This window comes from Bubalus kerabau, chromosome 9 (genome assembly GCF_029407905.1).
Source record: "Bubalus kerabau isolate K-KA32 ecotype Philippines breed swamp buffalo chromosome 9, PCC_UOA_SB_1v2, whole genome shotgun sequence".
Classification (NCBI taxonomy): domain Eukaryota; kingdom Metazoa; phylum Chordata; class Mammalia; order Artiodactyla; family Bovidae; genus Bubalus; species Bubalus kerabau.
The window spans coordinates 46,769,746-46,789,097 of record NC_073632.1 but is presented as its reverse complement, the minus strand read 5'-3'; the positions used below and the strand labels follow the sequence as shown (position 1 = coordinate 46,789,097).

Below are 19,352 nucleotides of genomic sequence, written 5' to 3'. Positions count from 1 at the left end.
ATCCAAATTCAAAACTTCCTTTTTTAAGTAATAGGTATAATGTGAACACAAAACTGCCTTTCAAATTACTTTCTAAAATAGTTTCAAATCCATTATCCTATTTTTGAGGCCCCATTATGAATCTCTAAAGTTAGTTTCCTTTCATGTCAAACCTCATTGCCAAGTTTGACATGTTATACCTCTCATCATCCAAGCCAGTGATGCTGGCGCCCTGCTCCTTAGCAAGATGCTGGAGGAAAGAAGTCTGTCTCCAGATGCCGTGGTTGTTCTGGGTCTGCTGTGACTTCTTGCAGGTCTTATTAAAACAAACTGTGCTGGTGAGCTTCTCTGAAAACCTAGATGGAAGGATATTGCCTGGCAGTCTAGTGGTCACTGGGGGTTGTGGGGAGGCTGACTTTGATCCCTGCTCAAGGAACTAGATCCCATGTGTGTGTGTGTGTGTGTGTGTGTGTGTATGTTCGTTGCTCACTTGTGTCTGACTCTCTGAGACCCCATGGACTGTAACCCACCAGGCTCCTCTGTCCATGGAATTCTCCAGACAAGAATACTGGAGTGGGTAGCCTTTCCCTTCTCCAGGGGATCTGCCTGACCCAGGGATTGAACCCAGGTTTTCTGTATTGCAGGCAGATTCTTTACTGTCTGAGCACCAGGAAAGCCCAGATCCCACATGCCACAACTAAAAGTCCCACGTGCTACAGCTAAAGATCCCATGTACCACAGCTAAGACCCGGCCCAGTCAAATAAATAAATAAATACCAAAAAAAAGCTAAATGGAAGTTTTCAGCTTAGAAGCTCATAAGCTGACTTCTCCTGAGGCTTCATTTTTAAACTGAAAGTTTGTTGTTAGGATTTGCCATTTGACTTTTTAGAAATAAGAAAAGATTCAAAGTTCCCATAAATAATCATTCATTATGAGGTAGAAAGCAAGAAGGAAAGGGCAAGAAATGAAGGATTATTATTTACTACATGCCAGGCACTGTTCTACAATATTTGTATCATCCATCTTCCCTTATCCTGATAACCTCCCTAGGAGTTGTTCTGTTGTCCCCATTACAATGGCTGAGACTCTGAGAGGTAAAAATAACTTGTGTCTAAGACCACACAACTTGTAAGCCAACGGAGATTCAAACTCAGGTGTGTCTGATTACCACTCACTCAAGTACAAAACATGTCAAGACACATCACAGACCAAGCTGGTCAGTGTTTTCTGCCACAGATGTTGTTTGAGCATGTTAGACAATGCCTGTACTCATTCATGGAGAGTCTCTCTGTCCATTCCAGCATGTTATCATTCTCTGCTCTCTGGCTCAGTTATTTGTATATTTAGCTGATAGGATCAACTTCAAACATTCTCTACACCCTACCCAACAGACTGCATGAATCCCTTTGCTCTCTCTAAGGTGATCCCAGCACCAGCTAGGTCTCTCCCCCAACCCCCAGATGTAAATAGCACTTCCTCACCTTGCCACTGCCTACAGTGCTGCCTGGCCCTCCTTGAGGCGTGTGTCTAGGCTGCTCTTTACAGAGGACTGATATATGCCCTGTGGGCTGCACTGTCATTTATTGGCTTAATGTGCACACTCTGTGATGCATTTTTATACTTTCCCATTTCTTACATTCTGTCTCCTAACTCAGATCTCATTTACATGGTGATTTATAGGGACTCTGAATATTATAATCGAAAAGGTGTATGTGTTTAGGAGGAGTGAGCACATCTCCTGTTTATTAGGAAAAATCTCCAATCTCACACTTCTTTGAAGATCTGCCCTTGAAACTGCATAAATGAGAGCTCAGTCCCGGGTCATATGAGCACCAGGGAAAAGGGACCAGGTGGCCCAACTTGCTCAGCTTCTACTGTATGCTGCCTTGGGTTTTCTCTTTGCACAGGATGGCCTAGCTCCTCAGTTAGATTTTAAATAGTTGGAGGGCAACAGCATGTCTCACCAATCCTTGTGCCAAGCAGAGCCCCCTGCACACAGTAGGCATTTAATAAGTAATTGGAGGTTGGTTGCCGATCTGTGACTGCTGCTTAAACCTCCCCATCCCCCCACCACACCCCTGACCCTTCTGGTTTAGCTTTTGCAGGACAGTTTCATTAGTAATGGTAACATGATGCATCAGAACTCCCATGCTCACACTGGGTTATCAGAAACTTCCGCTTTGTGTGTCTTTTCAAAGAATAAGTGTATGCTGGTATCCAAAGACCTAGTTTAGAATCTTGAATTTCAAATGTTTGAATATGGGAAGGCCCTGCCCATCCACTTTGGAATGCCCCCCCTCCCTTAAACCTACCTCACAGCATGGTTTAGTGCCTGGCCTTGGTGATGCCACTTTGCCTGAGAGGGTTTGTGCATGAAATCGTTTCCACACTGACACCATAGCTTAAATCCATTCTTCAGGCCATTTTTTTCTTACCAAGCTTAAAGACCAGGCGATGCATGGAGGGGCAGCAGGGGGGAAAGGTCTCTACAGAGGGGCAGGAGCTGATGTGGGCCATCTTATTGGAGAAAAGAAGCAGGGGGTGCAGGGTAGTGCTGTGGAGCAGTAACTGCTGCCTGAGAGTTTTGGACACACCTGGTGGCACAATTCTTCTTGGGTTGGATGTTTTGCCCAAACCTAGTGTAAAACTGGACTTCCCTGGTGGCTCAGATGGTAAAGAATCTGCCTGCAATGCAGAAGACCCAGGTTCGATCCCTGGGTTGGGAAGATCTCCTGGAGAAGGGAATGACAACCCACTCCAGTATCCTTGCCTGGAGAATTCCGTGGACAGAGGAACCTGGTGGGCTACAGTCCATGGGGTCACAAAGAGTCAGACACGACTGAGCAACTAACTTCACTTTCAGTATAGAATTGTCCCTGTCCTAAGAGCCTGTTATGAAACTCTTGAGCATCTTGTCTGAAACTCAAACAAGAGCATCTTGTTTTGAAACTCAATTTGAAGCCAGAATGGAAGTTTTCCTTTAGTCACAAAGTGAGAGCAATGAAAATAGGACCATCCTGCTGTGTTGGTTTTGGCCTTGGAACAATACAGTGTCAACTTTTCTTTCTGATTTAGGAGGGTTTTACAAAATCTCCATATTTTGTGTACATTTTGGACATGAGACTCTGTCACCTCAGACCCCATCTCAGATTGATTTAAAGCTCAGAGAAACAGCAGCTCTCTGCAAGTTTCTGAGTAACTGAACTTTGTTATAGCAACAGACTGGGAGATAGAATCAGTTAATCCCTGAACACAAGGAACCCTTGGCCCATATCCCAGATAATGCAAGATGCTGAAAACTGGTCAGGTCCCAGACTCACCTAAACACATTTTTCCTCTCCCTGGAAGATTGCAGCTTTTGACCACCGCCAGCATGAGAGCCCCACCTCCCCATCACACCGTTGAACGCGTGATCGGGCAGATTTCTGGGCCAGGCATCACCTGGAAGGTGGCAAAGGCCAGACAGGTACCTGTAGCCCAGCTGCTGCTCAGTGATGAGGCTGGCAGCCAAGCCGAGTGCCAGCTTTTCAAAAACAGCCCTTTTGATAACACTGATTACATTTCCCTCACCAGAGCCTTGGGCTGATTGAGCAACAGCCAGCTTCTCCCGGTAACAAAGAGGAGGGGAAAATAATCCAAACACAGGTTTTATTATAAAAACCTGGGAGTGAGAGAAGTCTGTTTATTCTGTAAGATAACACACCTGCTCAGGGCCCCGGAGGCTCATTTCCATCAGTTGCCATGGCAAACTCGTTATACTTCAAGGCCATGTGGCTTTGTTTCCTTTTGAGATCTGGTCCTTGTCCTACCTTTCCTAACAACTCCAGCACAATGACATGAGGCCTGCGACAGCATAATTGATTTCTCCCCTCTATCAACGGTTCACATTTGCTGGGCACAGGACTGAGCCTGCCTCCTCCTTTGAACTCCTAGCTCACCATGAAGGCATGCTTCAGAGAGCCGTCCTCATTAACATTCCAGCTCCCCCTTCCCTGTCAGCGATAAACAAGCCCCGCATCAATGGCCTCCTTCCTTCCAGCTTTACAAACGAGTGGCTCAGTTCCCTGTCTCACTGCCGATCCAGGTGCCCGGGTGTACAATGCGGGGTTGAGAAGCACGCGGGAGGGACTAAAAATAGAACAGCAGTTTTGGCCGCATACCAGAGCAGCTACTTCATCTCAACTTGCTTTGCACACTAAGCCTAATGGGATCCATCAGGCATGAGTTCTCTCGCCCTCCCTCTCTCTCTCTCCCCCGCTGCCATCTACCATCAGCACCTTCCTGGTGAAGGGAACCAAGGGAGGTCAGGCAAAGGACAAGAAGCGTGTGCCCTCCTGGTCTTAGTTCACAGGTCCTGAGAGACACAGGGGCTGCAACTACTCCTTCCATACAAGTGTTTCTGGAAAAGAGCAGGCAGGTCCAGACCATGGTCACCTTTGCCCAGGTACATGCCGATCCAAGACTTCCATTGTTTAGCAAAGGCTCAAATATCACTTCCTAAACACCTGTGTAAGTGTAACCGAGCCCCAGACTCAGACAGTCCTTGGGAAATTCAATAGAGAACTGAACTACACTGAGCATCCCCCTTGCAGGTCCCACCTGCTTGGCTTGAGGCTAAAGATTTGGGAGTAAAAGCATGGCACAGATGGAGGGGCTGTGGCACATGTGGGTGGGTTGGCAGCACGTGACTGCCCAGGGTCTTTGAAAGCCTCCCACCAGCATCTCATGATTCTGTCTGAAAGCCTTTTGCAACAGAAAATGAAACAAATCAGTATGACGTTAGGAACATGCTGTCCTGCCTGGGCACCAGGCCCTCCCAAATGCCAGCTGTATTGAATGAGCCGGGCTCCTTTATGTTGTTGACGTTCATCTCTTCCCAAAGCCTCCCCCTACCCACAGGAGAGGTAGCCAGACCCATCCATTTCTCATTGCTTCATCTGAAAGGTAATGCAGGTGTCCCAAACAGTTATGTATCACTCCAACCAGGGTCACTCATAGAATCAGAAGAGGGGAGAGGAAAAAAAAAAAAAAGGAGGGAGGGCAAGATGACTATCACAGTATTAAAAAATAAAAACCTTTGCTTTGTTGTTGTTTTGGAAATTGACAGATACAACAAAAAGAAACCAATCTCCTAGCAGGCTTTGTCTGTAGGCTTCTGGAAGGTGTCAAGGTCTTTTCAACTGTGCCTCAGTTTCCTGGACTAGCAGGATGAAATAAATATGCTAAGCGACTTCAAGAAAAGTCACACTCCGTGTAATCACAACCATAATTAATCCCCCAAAGAATTTCCCACAGAACAAGTTGCAACGTGATCATTTAATCCTTCAGCCACCGAGGTGCAGCTTCCCTCAGGCCTCCTATGTTCTTGAGGCTTAGTTTAACTCTAGGAGATACTGGGTCATTTGCTGAATAAATCTACCTTCAAACCCTAGGAAAGTTCTAGGTTCACAGAATAAATGTCTGCAGATGGGCAGCCAGGGTATCTGGCTTCTAGCCTGAGGAGGAGGCTTTGGTGGAGCCACGGTTTCTCTGTACCCCATTTTTTTCATGCATAAAACAAAACTGCAGAGGTGAGTGAGTTTTAGGTCCTTTCCAGACCGAAGACTCCAGGGCAGGAATAAATGATACAAGAATTAAACTTAGATTGGTGATTTCATTCATCCTTTTTGGTTTGGGTGGTTGTTTATTGCTTGGTGGGCCTGGACAGAACTATTTATCTTGAAAAATACTGCATGATTCTTCAAGAGAAGAAGCATTTGTTCTTCGTGGGACATTTTCCCACAGTCTCACCTTCCTTCTCTTTCACTTGCCACTAGGAGGTGGGTCTCACTGATTCTTCTTGGTTAATTAGGAAGAAACAGAAAGATCCTGTGTTTTGAGGGACTTTCTGGACGATTTCCCAGTGATCACAGGGCTTTGCAATTCACTTGGCAAACACGATGGTGACAATGGGGCATTGGGCAAAGTGGAAGAGGCGGTTGATGAAGTGACTGAGGTTGAGAAGAATGCTATTGGCAAAACATCATGAACCAAGTTCTGGAATGTTCAAGATGGAGAGCTTGCCTCTCTTGCTGACATGACTCTGAGAAAAACCCAGTCTTTAAATAGGTGACTTATTTAATAGGAAGCAAAGAAAAAGGGTATCAACAATTTTTTTGAGCACTGAGCTGAGACTGACTGTCGTCTAATACTTTTGACTATAGCCATGAACTGAGATGTCTTTGAATAATACGGAAGTTAAACAGATGCTTTGGAACTAGTCACTGAAATTAAAAATTACATTTAAAATATTTAAAAGTTTGTTGTTTTTTGGCCACTGTGCAGCTTGTGGGATCTTAGTTCCCCAACCAGGGATTGGGCCTGGGTTCACAGCAGTGAAAGAGGGGAGTCCTAACCATTGGATCACCAGGGAACTCCCTAAACATTACATTTTAAATATTCAGGTCAGGTCTGAACAAAGCCTTGAGGCTAAGAGGTTTTTTTATTGAGTCAGACCTACCCCACTTCAACCAGGGTAGTGTCTAAATAAACCAAGTGTTAATCTCTGTGTCGGTGCTCTAAAATAGTTGCTGTAATTCCTCTGATGTTTCTATCAGATTTCATAGAAACTCCAGGGGTCAAATATCCATCACTTGGCTAGTTGGTGTGTGTGTGTGTGCGTGTGTGTGCACCCTTTTTGTTGTGTGTGTGTGTGTGTTTTCATTACCAGTGCTACCAGCTGTAACACTTTAATGACTATTCGTGGAACACGAGGGACCTTCCCTCATCATTCACCTGGGGGGAGAAATAGTGGCTGAGGGCTCAGGACAGGTCTCCAAAGAGAGGGAAAGGTAATAACATCACACTATTAAACCTCCGCAAACTAGAAACATTTCAGAGTAATCCTTGCTGATCTCTTTTTTTTTTTTTTTTTTACAACTGTGTGTAGAATCCTTGATGATGCTGTCACCTCCAAAAAAAAGATAATAAAAGGAGAGAAAGATTTAACGTTTGTGTGTGGGGTGTTTTCCAGGCAATTTGAGTTAATTAAAGAAGCACATCAGTTTTATCAGGTCTCAAATGCTATGATGCTAAAGGTACTCATCATAGAGTCTTAGGAACGACGACTTCCAGTATATGAGCTTTTCTTTTCCTAGTTTTAAAAACAAAGACCTTCACTGTACACAGTAGACATCTAGGTTATAATGTAAAGAAAACTAGTGTTCTTTGCAATTCATCGGCAAAATTCCTTATTTCCAATTGATAAATATTTTTCTTTCCTATGGTGACGTATGGGCTTCACTGATAGTTCAGTTGTAAAGAATCCGCCTACAATACAAGAGACCCTGGTTTTATTCCTGGGTCGGGAAGATCCACTGGAGAAGGGCTAGGCCATCCACTCCAGTGTTCTAGGACTTCCCTTGTGGCTCAACTGATAAAGAATCCTCCTGTAATATGGGAGATTTGGGTTCGATCCCTGGGTTGAGAAGATTCCCTGGAGAAGGGAAAGGCTACCCACTCCAGTATTCTGGCCTAGAGAATACCATGGACTGTATATAGTCCATGGGGTTGCAAAGAGTTGGACACAACTGAGCGACTTTCACGTTCATGGTGACATATAAGGGTTGAACTATACTGTAAATACAATTTAGCCTTGTTTAAGAGGTTAGGACTGCAAGGAGATCAAACCAGTCAATCCTAAAGGAAATCAACCCTGAATATTCATTGGAAGGACTGATGCTGAAGCTGAAACTCCAATACTTTGGCCACTGATGCGAAGAGCCGACTCATTGGAAAAGACAGTGATGCTGGGCAAGATTGAAGGCAAGAAGAGAAGGGAATGACAGAGGATGAAATGGTTGGATGGCATCATCGACAAGGGACATGAGTTTGAGCAAACTCCAGAAGATGGTGAAGGACAGGGAAGCCTGGTATGCTGCAGTCCATGGGCTACAAAGAGTTGGACACGATTATGTGACTAAACAACAGCAACAAAGAGATTAGATAGACAGAGAAGAGGAAGCAGTGGCTCTCAGCCCTGCCAAGTCTTCATACCGGCTTATTATCTTGGACCATAATTAATTTCACCTTGTTCTATGTAGTAGACTATATATACTATATATATTCATACACATACATATATGTATATATATATTTCATATATGGGTGTGCTGTGTATGCTTTCTGTGGAGACCAGATGCTAAGCTGCCAAGTCACTACAGTCGTGTCCGACTCTCTGCAACCCCATAGACAGCAGCCCACCAGGCTCCCCCGTCCCTGGGATTCTCCAGGCAAGAACACTGGAGTGGGTTGCCATTTCCTTCTCCAATGTATGAAAGTGAAAAATGAAAGGGAAGTCGCCCAGTCGTGTCCGACTCTTAGCAACCCCATGGACTGCAGCCTACCAGGCTCCTCTGTTCATGGGATTTTCCAGGCAAGAGTACTGGAGTGGGGTGCCATTGCCTTCTCCGGAGACCAGATAAGCAAAATATTATTCATGTGAAGGTACTGTTGAAGGTGCTTTAAAAAGAAGAAGAAAATATCCCTGTTGAGAAAATGTAATTTCAGTCCCTTAGGAGATTATTATGAAAATGAAAACTCAGTCACTCCTCAAGAGTATTTATAACTTAGGTTCTAGGCTTTAAACCTTTTAGGATCATTAGGAATATTTTTGTCCACGTAATTATAGAAATGAATCTCTGGTTTTTCAGAAAAGGACTTGTTTAAGGTCACACGGCTAGTTAGTGTCACGGGAGATCCCTGGTTGCCTAGTGGTTAGGATTTGGCACTTTCACTGTGAGGGCACAGGTCTGATCCTTGAACAGGGAACCATCCCTCAGGCCATGTGGCATGAAACCATAGCTAGTTAGTGGCAGACCCAAGACTAGAACTCAGGTCTCCCAAACCACAATTCTAGCCTGCACTGTACATCCCCCTGTCTCTTCATACAGTTCACAGACATTTTGATATATGTAGCCCGGGCCTTAAGAGCTATGATTTTACTTAGGATCATGCTAGTATGTGGTACAAAGTCGTATTGTTATAAAGTTCTACTGAAGGAATAAAACTTTCAAGATGAAGTTAAAAGAGGATGCTTATCTGGCCTTCATCTTTTAATACAAAGCAGTCTGTTACATCGGTCTAATGTTATACTGAAGTAGATTTATCGATGTCCCCGGAAGCAACTGCCCATAAAAATTAATATATATCTATCTCCTTTGAGATAAGTGAAACACAGTCTTACAAAAGAGTAAGCCTTTTATTATTTGTACATGAATCAGTTTGGTCTGAGGACACACAGCATCTGGCGAACTCAGAAATGTTGCCCTAAGCGGAGAGTGTTTGCGGTCGCTGGTGTTTATAGTAATGTCACTTGTATTATCTACGTGCTGGGTGCTGAGGGCCCATTCTGGATACTCAGAGTGTTGGGGGAACGTGCACGGTGGTGGGTTTAAGAAGCAGGGAATGCAGAACAGTCATGGCCTCCATCTCAAAGACAAGGTCCTTCAAGGTCTCAGGAGGAAGCGGCCCCTGCAGAACAGGTTTCCTGGGGTTGGAAGGCCCCTCGAGGAGGGACGGAAAACAACAGCCCTGAATGCTGCCAGCCGGCCTCAGCCACAGGAGCTGTAAACTGGGGGTGGGGGTGCGGGGTCACAAGGGGACCACCTGAAGGGTGGGCAGAGGCCCTCGGGGAGGAGCCACATACTCCTCCTCTCTGAGCAGCCGCAGAAGGATGTTCTTTTTATTCTTGGGCCAGCTGTAGATGTGAGTGTTCTGAAGCCAGGTGGGCACATGCTCCTAAGGCAGGGAGAGAATGACAGAAGCAAAAGCCATTAGAGAAAAAACCTGGATTCCAGATCCCGGCTCAGTTCCCCAACATCCGCGATTTTCCCTTCGCAGGCATCTCCTGCTAAACTCTCCTGGGGGCTATGCTGTTTTGCTTTCAGGAGGGGTTTGCGTGTGAAATGCTCTTGGCTCCGGGTGCCAGCTGTGTAGCTCATTACAGAAAGCACATGTGCACGGCATGTCCCATCAGTCTCCCAGGCTACCTGGCCTTCGCCTTTCAGCATGCTTTTCACCACCCTCCCCTGAAAGGGGTAGGACAGAGGTCACACAGAGCCACGTGAATTCCCCAGTGGCTCCGGCAGAAGTGTGCCAAGGCTGTGGGCATTCATCCAACTCATTATCCTTTCACTCCGGCCCCAGGTCTGACCCGCAGAAGAAGGAGGTTCCCCCACCGCAGATCCCAGCCATCCAGCAAAAGCCGAACCTATCAGCCAGGGATCGAAGAAAGCGCGGTTTCAGACTGCCCTCAGGGAGTGGACGTTCTGCCGGGGGCAGACAGATGACGCAGAGGTACAGTGTGTTCGATGGCAATGTAGGCCGTGGAGAAAAATAGAACAGAGTAAAAGGGGTAGGGAGTGCTGGGCAGGGATGAAACAGCTGCGGTTTTAAGTCGGGCATTAGGGAAAGGTCTCCACAAAGCTTCCTCACTCTACTTTTTTACATCTTTACTTGTTTTCTAGTGAGATCTCTCCTTGCATGTTTTCAGTCGCTCAGTTGTGTACAGTCCTTTGAGACCCACGGCCTGTAGCCCGCCAGGCTCCCCTGGGTCCAAGGGTCGCAAAGAGTTGGACGCAACTGAGAGACTGAACACACAGGGAAAGGTCTCACTGAGAAAACAAGTGAAGATGTAAAACAGTAGAGTGAGGAAGCCTTGCGGAGCCAGCTTTGACCCCTGGTCAGAGAACTAAGATCTCACATGACGTAGGGCAACTACTGAGCCCACAGCTAAGACCCAGTGCAGCCAAACAAACATTTTCTTAAAAAAAGACACAGTTACTGCCTTGAGGAGTTCATAGTCTTATGATGGAGTCAAAATGTAACTATTCTGCAGGCAGTAGCATGCCAAGGGGACAGGTAGACGGGAGCAGTCTGCCCTGAGTGTGGGTAATAAGAGGATTGTTTGAAGAAGTTTAAAAAACATTAACAAAACCAGCTAAAAGTGGGTCTGCTTTTTTCTGTCGCCATGCTCCAGTAATTCTAAACAATTACTCCCAACACTCCCACCCCTAGCCACATACCGTTGTTGACTCCAGGTACTCTCAAGAGAAGGACTGTTCAATATTTTGGGCATGAAGGGGGAGCAGTCAGGAAAGGCTAAGAAGAGATTGGGTGCTAGAGGGCTAAGCGAGAGCTCACCAGACAGACAAGTCAGGGGAGGGTGCTGCAAGCAGCGAGAACACAAGTGCAAAGACCCAGTAAGCGTGTGGCATGGGCAGGACACCTGAAACGGCCCACAGTGACCAGGGCGTGGTGTCATCTGTGTGCACAGTGGCAAGGCAGAAAGCTGAGCAGGCAGGCAGAGCCCTCTTCTCAAGGGCCTCGTGTGCCATACAAGGAAGATGAACACGATCTGTAGTCGGTAGGAAACCCACCACAAAACTTCTAAGCTGGAGACAGACAGATCAGATTTACATTTCGGATGTTCCTCTTTGATGGCAGAGCAGAGGATGGCTGGTACAGAGTCAAAGTGGACACAGCACAACGAGGAAAGAGATCGTGCAATGAGAGCAGAGGCTGGGCAAGGGACAGGAGCACGCTGTTGGGCAGGTTGTGAACTGGGCCAGCCCAGGGGTCCTGGTCCCATAAACTGGACCCTCATTCATCCAGGGCAGGAGTCTCAATGCAGTCCTGACATCCGGGGATACTCCAGGGCAGGGTTGGGCCTGAGATCAGGGTGCTGGGGTCTGGCCCCCAAGACCCTCACTACACAGCTGCCATCTTCTCCAAGCCTGGCACAGGCTCTCACATATTTTTCGTCCCTGTTCTCCAAATCCGCTGGCCTGCCCTTCTAGTGAACATAATCCCTCCTATGAGCCACAGCAAATTTCCCTTTGGTAACTGTGTAGGTTTAATTCCTGCATTCTACAGCTTTGAGCACTGAGCTATGTTCAACAAAACATTTCTGTGCAACAGCCAGCCAAAAATGCTCACATCTCGACTTTTATGTACAAGAGATAAGAAGTATCAGATGAACAGCCTCTCTTCGTCTCATGGGCTAAAAACACAAACTACTTTGTGTGTAATGGCTGTTTGAACAATTAGGACAGCGATGGTCTATCAGATAAAGCTTTAAAATCTTCCTGATTCAGGCTTCTTCATCAAGTGCTACAACTTGTTGATCTTTCTGGCAACACTGCTATCTCGAAGGATCGATTAAGAGCTGACAAGGTTTCCCACTTAAAATCCTGGAGATTTTAAACCAAAGCTGGACTTAAAGCTTCTTTTATTTGTTCATTTACCTTCTTGGCATTTGGGAAGAGCACAGGGATGAATCTGAAGTTCATGCTTCCTTGTTTTATGAACTCAATCTGCATCTGGAACAGAACACACTTGAAGGTTTAATTTCAGGACTGAGGATGAGAAATTAATGGTTCTCACCATCATGCGAGCCCACACAGGATTTTTGTTCTGCTTTCTGTCAGTGCCACACACTCCTAATTTTAAGCTGTCCATCACACATCCATGCCTTTTGCTCATTCATCAATCACGTATTGAAAGCCTATTAAGAGCCAAGCTCTGTGTTAGACTTGGGGTTTCAAGGACTAGCATACTTTCTGCGGTGTGCTGAGCTGCCGCACAGCAGTTCACAGAAGCCTCGTGTGCATCTCTTCTCAAGTCTGTGTTCAGTGACTTCACAGTGGTAGTTTGAAGTCAGTCCTGTGAGCCTATTTGTACCATGGAAATGGACAAATGCTACAAATCAGGATTCCCCCTCCCTTTTTTTTTTTTTCCTGAGGACCAGTTTACCAGGTACCACAGCTATAAAGCCAGCAGCTTACTGAGCAGGCAGAAAGGAAAATTACCGACCACAGTACAGTGTGAAAAGTATGAACAAATTGCTGTGGTAGCCCAATGGGGGCCATCCTTTTCTACATCAGTGGTTTGAAGGAGTTACAAGGGAGGTGTCATTTGGATACTAAAAGAAAAGAATTTGCTCAGGTAGGGAAAATGGAGGGAGGTGGGGAAAGGACGGCTTCAGCAAAGGAAATAGTATATGAGCAAATGTCTGGAGGTGTGAAGGAATGTTTGGGGGCTGGGACTGGTTAGGAATGCAGGGGGGCCAGGGAGGGTGAGGGAAGCGAAGCTGGAGGTCAATAAGATGAGCTCCATCTGCCAAGCCTTAGGTTCCCCACACCACTCTGACATAGCAGCGGCCCCCAAAAGATCTAGCTGCCAAGAACTCGCTCAAAACCAGAAATTTCAGCATGAGAGGAGTTAGAGTCTTCCGAATCCTGTGGCCAGCACAAAGCTTTCAGTCATCTGATGACAAAGGAGATGAGGAATTATGTGTTCCCAACTATCTCATCTTCCAACTGAATTTTATAACTGAGAAATCTTCACCATGCATGGGAATAAAAACAAAACCGAGAGGAAAGTGACAGTGGTAACGACTGAAATCACCATAGAAACCCCCTTATAAACACACACACACACACACACACACACACATCTTCCAGGAGGTGTTTTCTCAGAATAACCTCCTGTTAAAAATCAGAAGATAACCCCAAAAGCCTATTTTAAAAGGGCGCTAGAGCGGTGGACTTAAAAGCACCAACGAGAGGAAGGGCATAGCGCTTGTAAGATAAACGGGAAGAACTGGACTCAGTCTCTGACTCCCAGGACACTGCATCCTGTAAAATTTTGCTTGTCTACTAGGCTATCCCAGTGACAGAACTTTTTCATTCTCTCTCATGTTTCCAGAGATAGACCTTCTGGGAAGCTGTTGGCTCTAGAATGCAGTTATTCCGGGGTTTGTTTGACCCCTCTGCCCTGGAGTTTTCTGCTGCTTGGAGGGGACCAGGAGGTCAGCCAGCTGGGCAGAAAGGCACTTTCCTATCTGGCCTCTTCGACCCCTCTGTTGATGAGGAAGGGCCTGAGACACTGTTGTTGCAAGAAACGGAATTTGGAGACAGTCTGGTTCACGGCTGGGCACTGTCAGACAAGCTCCAAGGTTCAGCTGCCTATTACTGCCAGGCGACACCACACACCAGCAGAGCTTGACAGGTTTCCTGGGGAACTGGCAGCGACCTGGGGCCCTCAACACACACACGAGCTGACGGCCAGGGGACTGGCAGTTCCTAGAGATGGAGTGCTTTGGGGCCGTAAAGTGCTTTGGCAGACAGTGAAGGGGGATAGCACGTAGAGCCAGCTGTGACCTTTTAGGGCAGAAACAGTACCCCTTTCTGGGCTCCACCCGGGGGCTGCCAGGCTGGGTAATAATTAAATAAGAGGGATACTCAGCTTACTCCTTGGCCTCACTCTCTGACCTCCCCACCTTGCCTTGGCTTTTACTTTGGGTTGATTGTGAGCTCAAGTAAGGGGTCAGCACTTGGTAGAAGAGGAACCAGAGACTCTGAAGAACCAGATGGGGATATCCACGCATCCAGCCTGCCTTTTTCCTATGCTCCTCCTGAGCCATAGGATTTCAGTCCACTTCCCTTGAGGTAAAGCTGCATGTCCTTGCCCCTCCTGACCCCCTGGTGCCCTGTGCTGCTTACTTATTCCATCTGAGCCACTTCTGCTTCCTGTCCCATCTTCCTGTCTTAATCAGGGAACTTTTATGCCCATTCCAGGGGCCTTCCCCGCCTTGTGGAATGTTCAAGCTGAAATGGAGCTTACAAGTTCTAGTCCAGTGAGTTTCAAGCCTTTTTAAGTCTCAGAATCCTTGGTAAACAAGCCCGAGAAAGGCAGACAGCTCTGGGGAGGTGCACAGCAGGTATGGGCACAAGGGTGGCTTCACAGGAGAGTGTGACTGTCACAAGCCTAGCCTGGCATCCCAGTCAAGCAAGTGCCGTCTCCTCAAAGGTCAGTATGATCACAGAAAGCAGGGAGGCTGCTTGCCCGTAACACAGTCCATTTCAAAGCTGGATGATATTTTCAGCCAGAATGTTCTGTCAGATGCTAAGTCTAACTTCCTGTATGGTTCCTCTGCTGGTTTTAGTTTGACCAGGCCCCCAGAGTTCAGGTGTTGCCGATCTATCATGAACTAGAACCATCCCTTCCCTTGACTGAGCATCTGATCTAGGCCTTATGCTCTACAGACTTTATTTCACCTAATCTTCACAACAATACTGTTCAATTCAGTTCAGTTCAGTCGCTCAGTCGTGTCCGACTCTTTTCGACCCCATGAATCACACAGCACGCCAGGCCTCCCTGTCCATCACCAACTCCTGGAGTTCACTCAAACTCATGTCCATCGAGTCGGTGATGCCATCCACCCATCTCATCCTCTGGCGTCCCCTTCTCCTCCTGCCCCCAATCCCTCCCAGCATCAGAGTCTTTTCCAATGAGTCAACTTTTCACATGAGGTGGCCAAAGTATTAGAGTTTCAGCTTCAACATCATTTCTTCCAAAGAAATCCCAGGGCTGATCTCCTTCAGAATGGACTGGTTGGATCTCCTTGCAGTCCAAGGGACTCTCAAGAGTCTTCTCCAACACCACAGTTCAAAAGCATCAATTCTTCGGCGCTCAGCTGTCTTCACAGTCCAACTCTCACATCCATACATGACCACTGGAAAAACCATAGCCTTGACTAGACGGACCTTTGTTGGCAAAGTAATATCTCTGCTTTTCAATATGTTGTCTAGGTTGGTCATAACTTTCCTTCCAAAGAGTAAGCATCTTTTAATTTCATGGCTGAAATCACCATCTGCAGTGATTTTGGAGCCCAGAAAAATAAAGTCTGACACTGTTTCCACTGTTTCCCCATCTATTTCCCATGAAGTGATGGGACCAGATGCCATAATCTTCGTTTTCTGAATGTTGAGCTTTAAGCCAACTTTTTCACTCCTCTTTAGTGACCTATTTTTTGAATAGTGACATGGAAGCACAAAGAGGTTTAATGGTAAAGAATCTTCCTGCAGTGCAGGAGAGCTGGGTTTGATCCCTGGGTCAGGAAGATCCCCTGGAGAAGAAAATGGCAACCCACTTCAGTATTCTTGCCTGGAGAATTCCATGGACAGAGGAGCCTGGCAGGCTACCATCCATTGGGTCACAAAGAGTTAGATACAGTGGAGCGACTCACTTTCACTTTCCACGGTCATACACCCGATACAGGAGGAAGGCAGATTTGAACACGGGCTACCTGACACTACAGTGTGTGTCCTCTCGGATATGCTGCTCTGGCTCTCTGAAAAGGCAGAGGACAGAACTGGGCACAGATGCAGGGAGCCTGCTGTCTTTACAGCCCTGTCTCCTGCCCTCCCAGGACTTCACATCTGTGGGTAAACAATTAAACCAGCAGAGTTCTGCTTTCCCGAATCTTGAAACTTAGAGATCACAGATTAATCTCCCTGTTACTGAGAAGGAACACGGAGTCCCAGAGGCGTGGGGACTTGCCCCAGGTCCCCAAGGTAGATGGAGCCAGAACCAACACCCGCCTCTCCTGCCTCATTCTTCAACCATCAGCCCCCACCCTCAGTGGGCATCCAGTGAAGGACAGGCTTTCACAGAAGCAGAAGCCCGACTCCGAGGGCTGGCAAGGTGCTGTGGTTTCATCACTCACCATTCGATGAATGTACTTAGTATGTAAGCCATGTTCATCCTCGTCCAGCTGCGACTCAGCGCCTTCCACATCCTGTTTGTATTTGGGGCTGATTGCTACGATTATCATCACTGTCTTCTGTTAATGAGAGGGAGAAAGCATGTTTATGGAAGTGTGGCGTGTGGTCCATTTGGGGAAGGCAGGCTGGAAACCGGCCAGCAAGACTGTGAGCATCTTCTGATATACTGCAGGGTGGAGGGCCGGCCCCCATCCACAGAAAATGACAGGTGAGGCCCCAACCCAGGCAGACTCCTGGCTCCCCGCCCGCTTTCCCCCTCCCCACCGCCCTGTCTCCCACCCCAGCTCCCTTCAAACACAAGAGCCTCTCCTAAATGGACGCGGTTCTGCCCACCATCTTCCACAACCATCACTAATAAAGGTCTAATGAAACCCGGAATGACTAAGTAACTCTGCGTTGTGGCAGAGAGGCTCTGCCTCCCTCCGGCAGCGGGATCTAAGCTGTCAGTTACTGCACCCTTGACTGCCCTGCTTGCCGCTGACGTTTAGCCCAGTCGGGAGGAGCAGACCCTTCAGCACAAAGCAAACATCAGGCTGCAGACAAAAGGAAAAGCCTCAAAACCCCAGCCAGCTCAGACTCCGTCCCCCACCGGCTGACGAGGACAGGCTGGCGGCAATCAATTTCTATCTTGTTAAAGCACAACGTGTCCCAGTGGCCGGTATAGATTCTGTCCGTGAAAAACAAATCACAAGGCTGTGAGGGGGCGTCTGGGGTGGGGGGTGGGCAGCGTGCTGCCCTGCCTGTGAGGCTGCCCAGGAAGCCTCTTCAGTCTGATCCTGCAGAACACTTGGTGCTGGCCTCAGATTAAATTGAATTCTGCTGCTCCCTCCCTACTCCCCGCCTTCATTTCCTCCTTTCCTATTCTGGTCAAAAAATTGTTTGCTCTGATTATTATCAACCACCTGTGTCTGGTTCGACAGTTATTTCCTGCCTGTGCATGTCCAGGAGGATGACCCCATCCTTCCTTTCCAGGTCTTTGCACGGCTGCCAACAAGGGAAACTTTGTTGGGACTTGGTCAGCTTTGGCCGTGGTGGGTATGCCAGTGCTTCTTTCATAAAATAACTCCACGAGCTAATTGTTTTTCTCACTAGCAAACAAGCTCAGAATTTTGGAATGTACTTACATCCCTAAGGTAGCGTTCCATCCACTTAATGATATCAATGCCTCGGATTCTATCTTCAAATATGTCAATCTACAAGAAAAAAAAGATGTGGAAAGTGGCTCTTAATGAGAAGCTCTGTCTAGATGCAAAGCAAGAGAAAGCACAAGAGGCTGTATACATTTAAGGCTGAAAAAGTCACTAATGTGTTTTTGCAAAGAAGAGCCTGAAAGTCTAAAAATCAAGATGTAATTTTCTTAAAATGTCTCCTATTTCAAGATTAGTAGGCATTTGAGTATTTAATATTAGTAATTATGTTTTAAAAATTTGAGAGACATAGTAGACCATCAAGTTGGATGTAAGCCAGCAACATATGCATTATATATATACACAAAACATATGCACATATATATGTGTGTGTGTGTATATATATATATATATCTGTAATTTGAAGGCAAACATGATTCTGGAGGATTTTAATGGATGTGTTGTATGCAAGTACTGAGATAAAATATGGCACTTTGCTTGCATTAGCCAGGTCATTATTATGGTTATTATATCCAGTTTTGACCTATATATTTAAAAAGGATTGTGTGAAACTTGAAGCAAATCCAAGAAACAGTCACAAAAACAACTACTGAGATAGTGGGGGAAAGGTTTATGATGAAAGTTGGGAAGTAGAACTCTTGGGCCTTGAAAAGACTGGTATTAAATATCAAATTTTTGAAGGGGAGAAAAACCAGTTATTTTCCATTTTACAGAAGCCCAAACAAGACCTTTCTTGGGCTCAGGCTTGTCCTGCAGCCAGAGAGGAGTGTGTGTCTGCACAAGGTGCTCTTGATTGGAAGAGGGATTATGTACAGGGATGGGTGATGCAGGGAGAGAGTCCTTGAAGAGGGGTGATTTGATTCAGCCCCACTGCTCCCACGTCAATTGTCCTCAGTGTCATGCTGCCGTTTAGGGCCAGTCAAGTTCCAGCCATTCAGCAAGCTTTCCATGCGTCCATGATCCAGTGTCACCTCTTTTCCCCACACATGTCCTATCTATTCTACTCTCCACATTTGCGCTCCCTGCGCCATAAAAGCACAGTGCAAGCCCCCCTGCTCTGTGAATCCTCCCCACACACTGCCTTTCTCCTCCTCCCCTTAATGAACTCTACCCCACTGTGACTACTGATGGTACTGGACAATGAACACATTATTAGGGCATTCTTTCATTTACTGAATGTCTCATGGATGCCTGGCTTATCTCCTGAGCCAGGTTCTAAGCTTCCTATGGAACAAGATCCTGCTCTACACAAAACTCAGATACATACAGTATAGAATATGAGTTCAGAATATGTATTTTTAAACTGATGGAACATAAAAGATGGAATGGCTTTCCTTTTGGTTTGGATGATTCCTGCTTTAAAATGTTCAATGGCCAATGACTACATTAGGTAACCTTGAGAGAGGCTTTGCAGTTCTCTGAGACTGCATCAGTTATCCATTTCTGTTTCACGAGAGAGAAGCAATGTATGTCAGGGCTGACAAGAGACGGGCAGCATGGCTTTCCTCTTTCCACTTGGAAGACTTTGAAAATGTTCCCGAAGTTCTCTAAGTCTTACTATTTTCATTTGTAGTATGTGGTTAATAAATCTACTTCCTAGAGTGCTTGTGAGGATTA

The 19,352-nt window shown here is 46.5% G+C and overlaps 2 protein-coding genes across 8 annotated transcripts in view; one reads left to right on the top strand and one right to left on the bottom strand.

Moving 5' to 3' along the window:
- LOC129619803 (uncharacterized) overlaps positions 1-19,352 on the top strand; it is a 100,767-nt gene that overhangs the window by 56,453 nt on the left and 24,962 nt on the right. For 3 of the 4 annotated variants that reach the window (XM_055535182.1, XM_055535183.1, XM_055535181.1), the window contains one exon: positions 10,166-13,404. In XM_055535182.1, coding sequence (XP_055391157.1) covers positions 10,166-10,358 — 193 coding nt within the window. In that variant the 3' untranslated portion in view covers positions 10,359-13,404. Of the gene's footprint in view, positions 1-10,165; positions 13,405-19,352 lie in introns of those variants that run through there. The other variant, XR_008698129.1, reaches the window with a different exon arrangement.
- Positions 9,200-19,352, bottom strand: part of TRAF3IP2 (TRAF3 interacting protein 2) — a 46,287-nt gene continuing 36,134 nt past the window's right edge. For 2 of the 4 annotated variants that reach the window (XM_055535175.1, XM_055535176.1), the window contains exons 6-9: positions 17,712-17,780; positions 16,530-16,646; positions 12,265-12,339; positions 9,200-9,757 (exon numbers count right to left, since the gene is read on the bottom strand). In XM_055535175.1, the coding sequence (XP_055391150.1) occupies positions 9,611-9,757; positions 12,265-12,339; positions 16,530-16,646; positions 17,712-17,780 (408 nt within the window). In that variant the 3' untranslated portion in view covers positions 9,200-9,610. Of the gene's footprint in view, positions 9,758-12,264; positions 12,340-16,529; positions 16,647-17,176; positions 17,376-17,711; positions 17,781-19,352 lie in introns of those variants that run through there. The other 2 variants (XM_055535179.1, XM_055535178.1) reach the window with 2 other exon arrangements.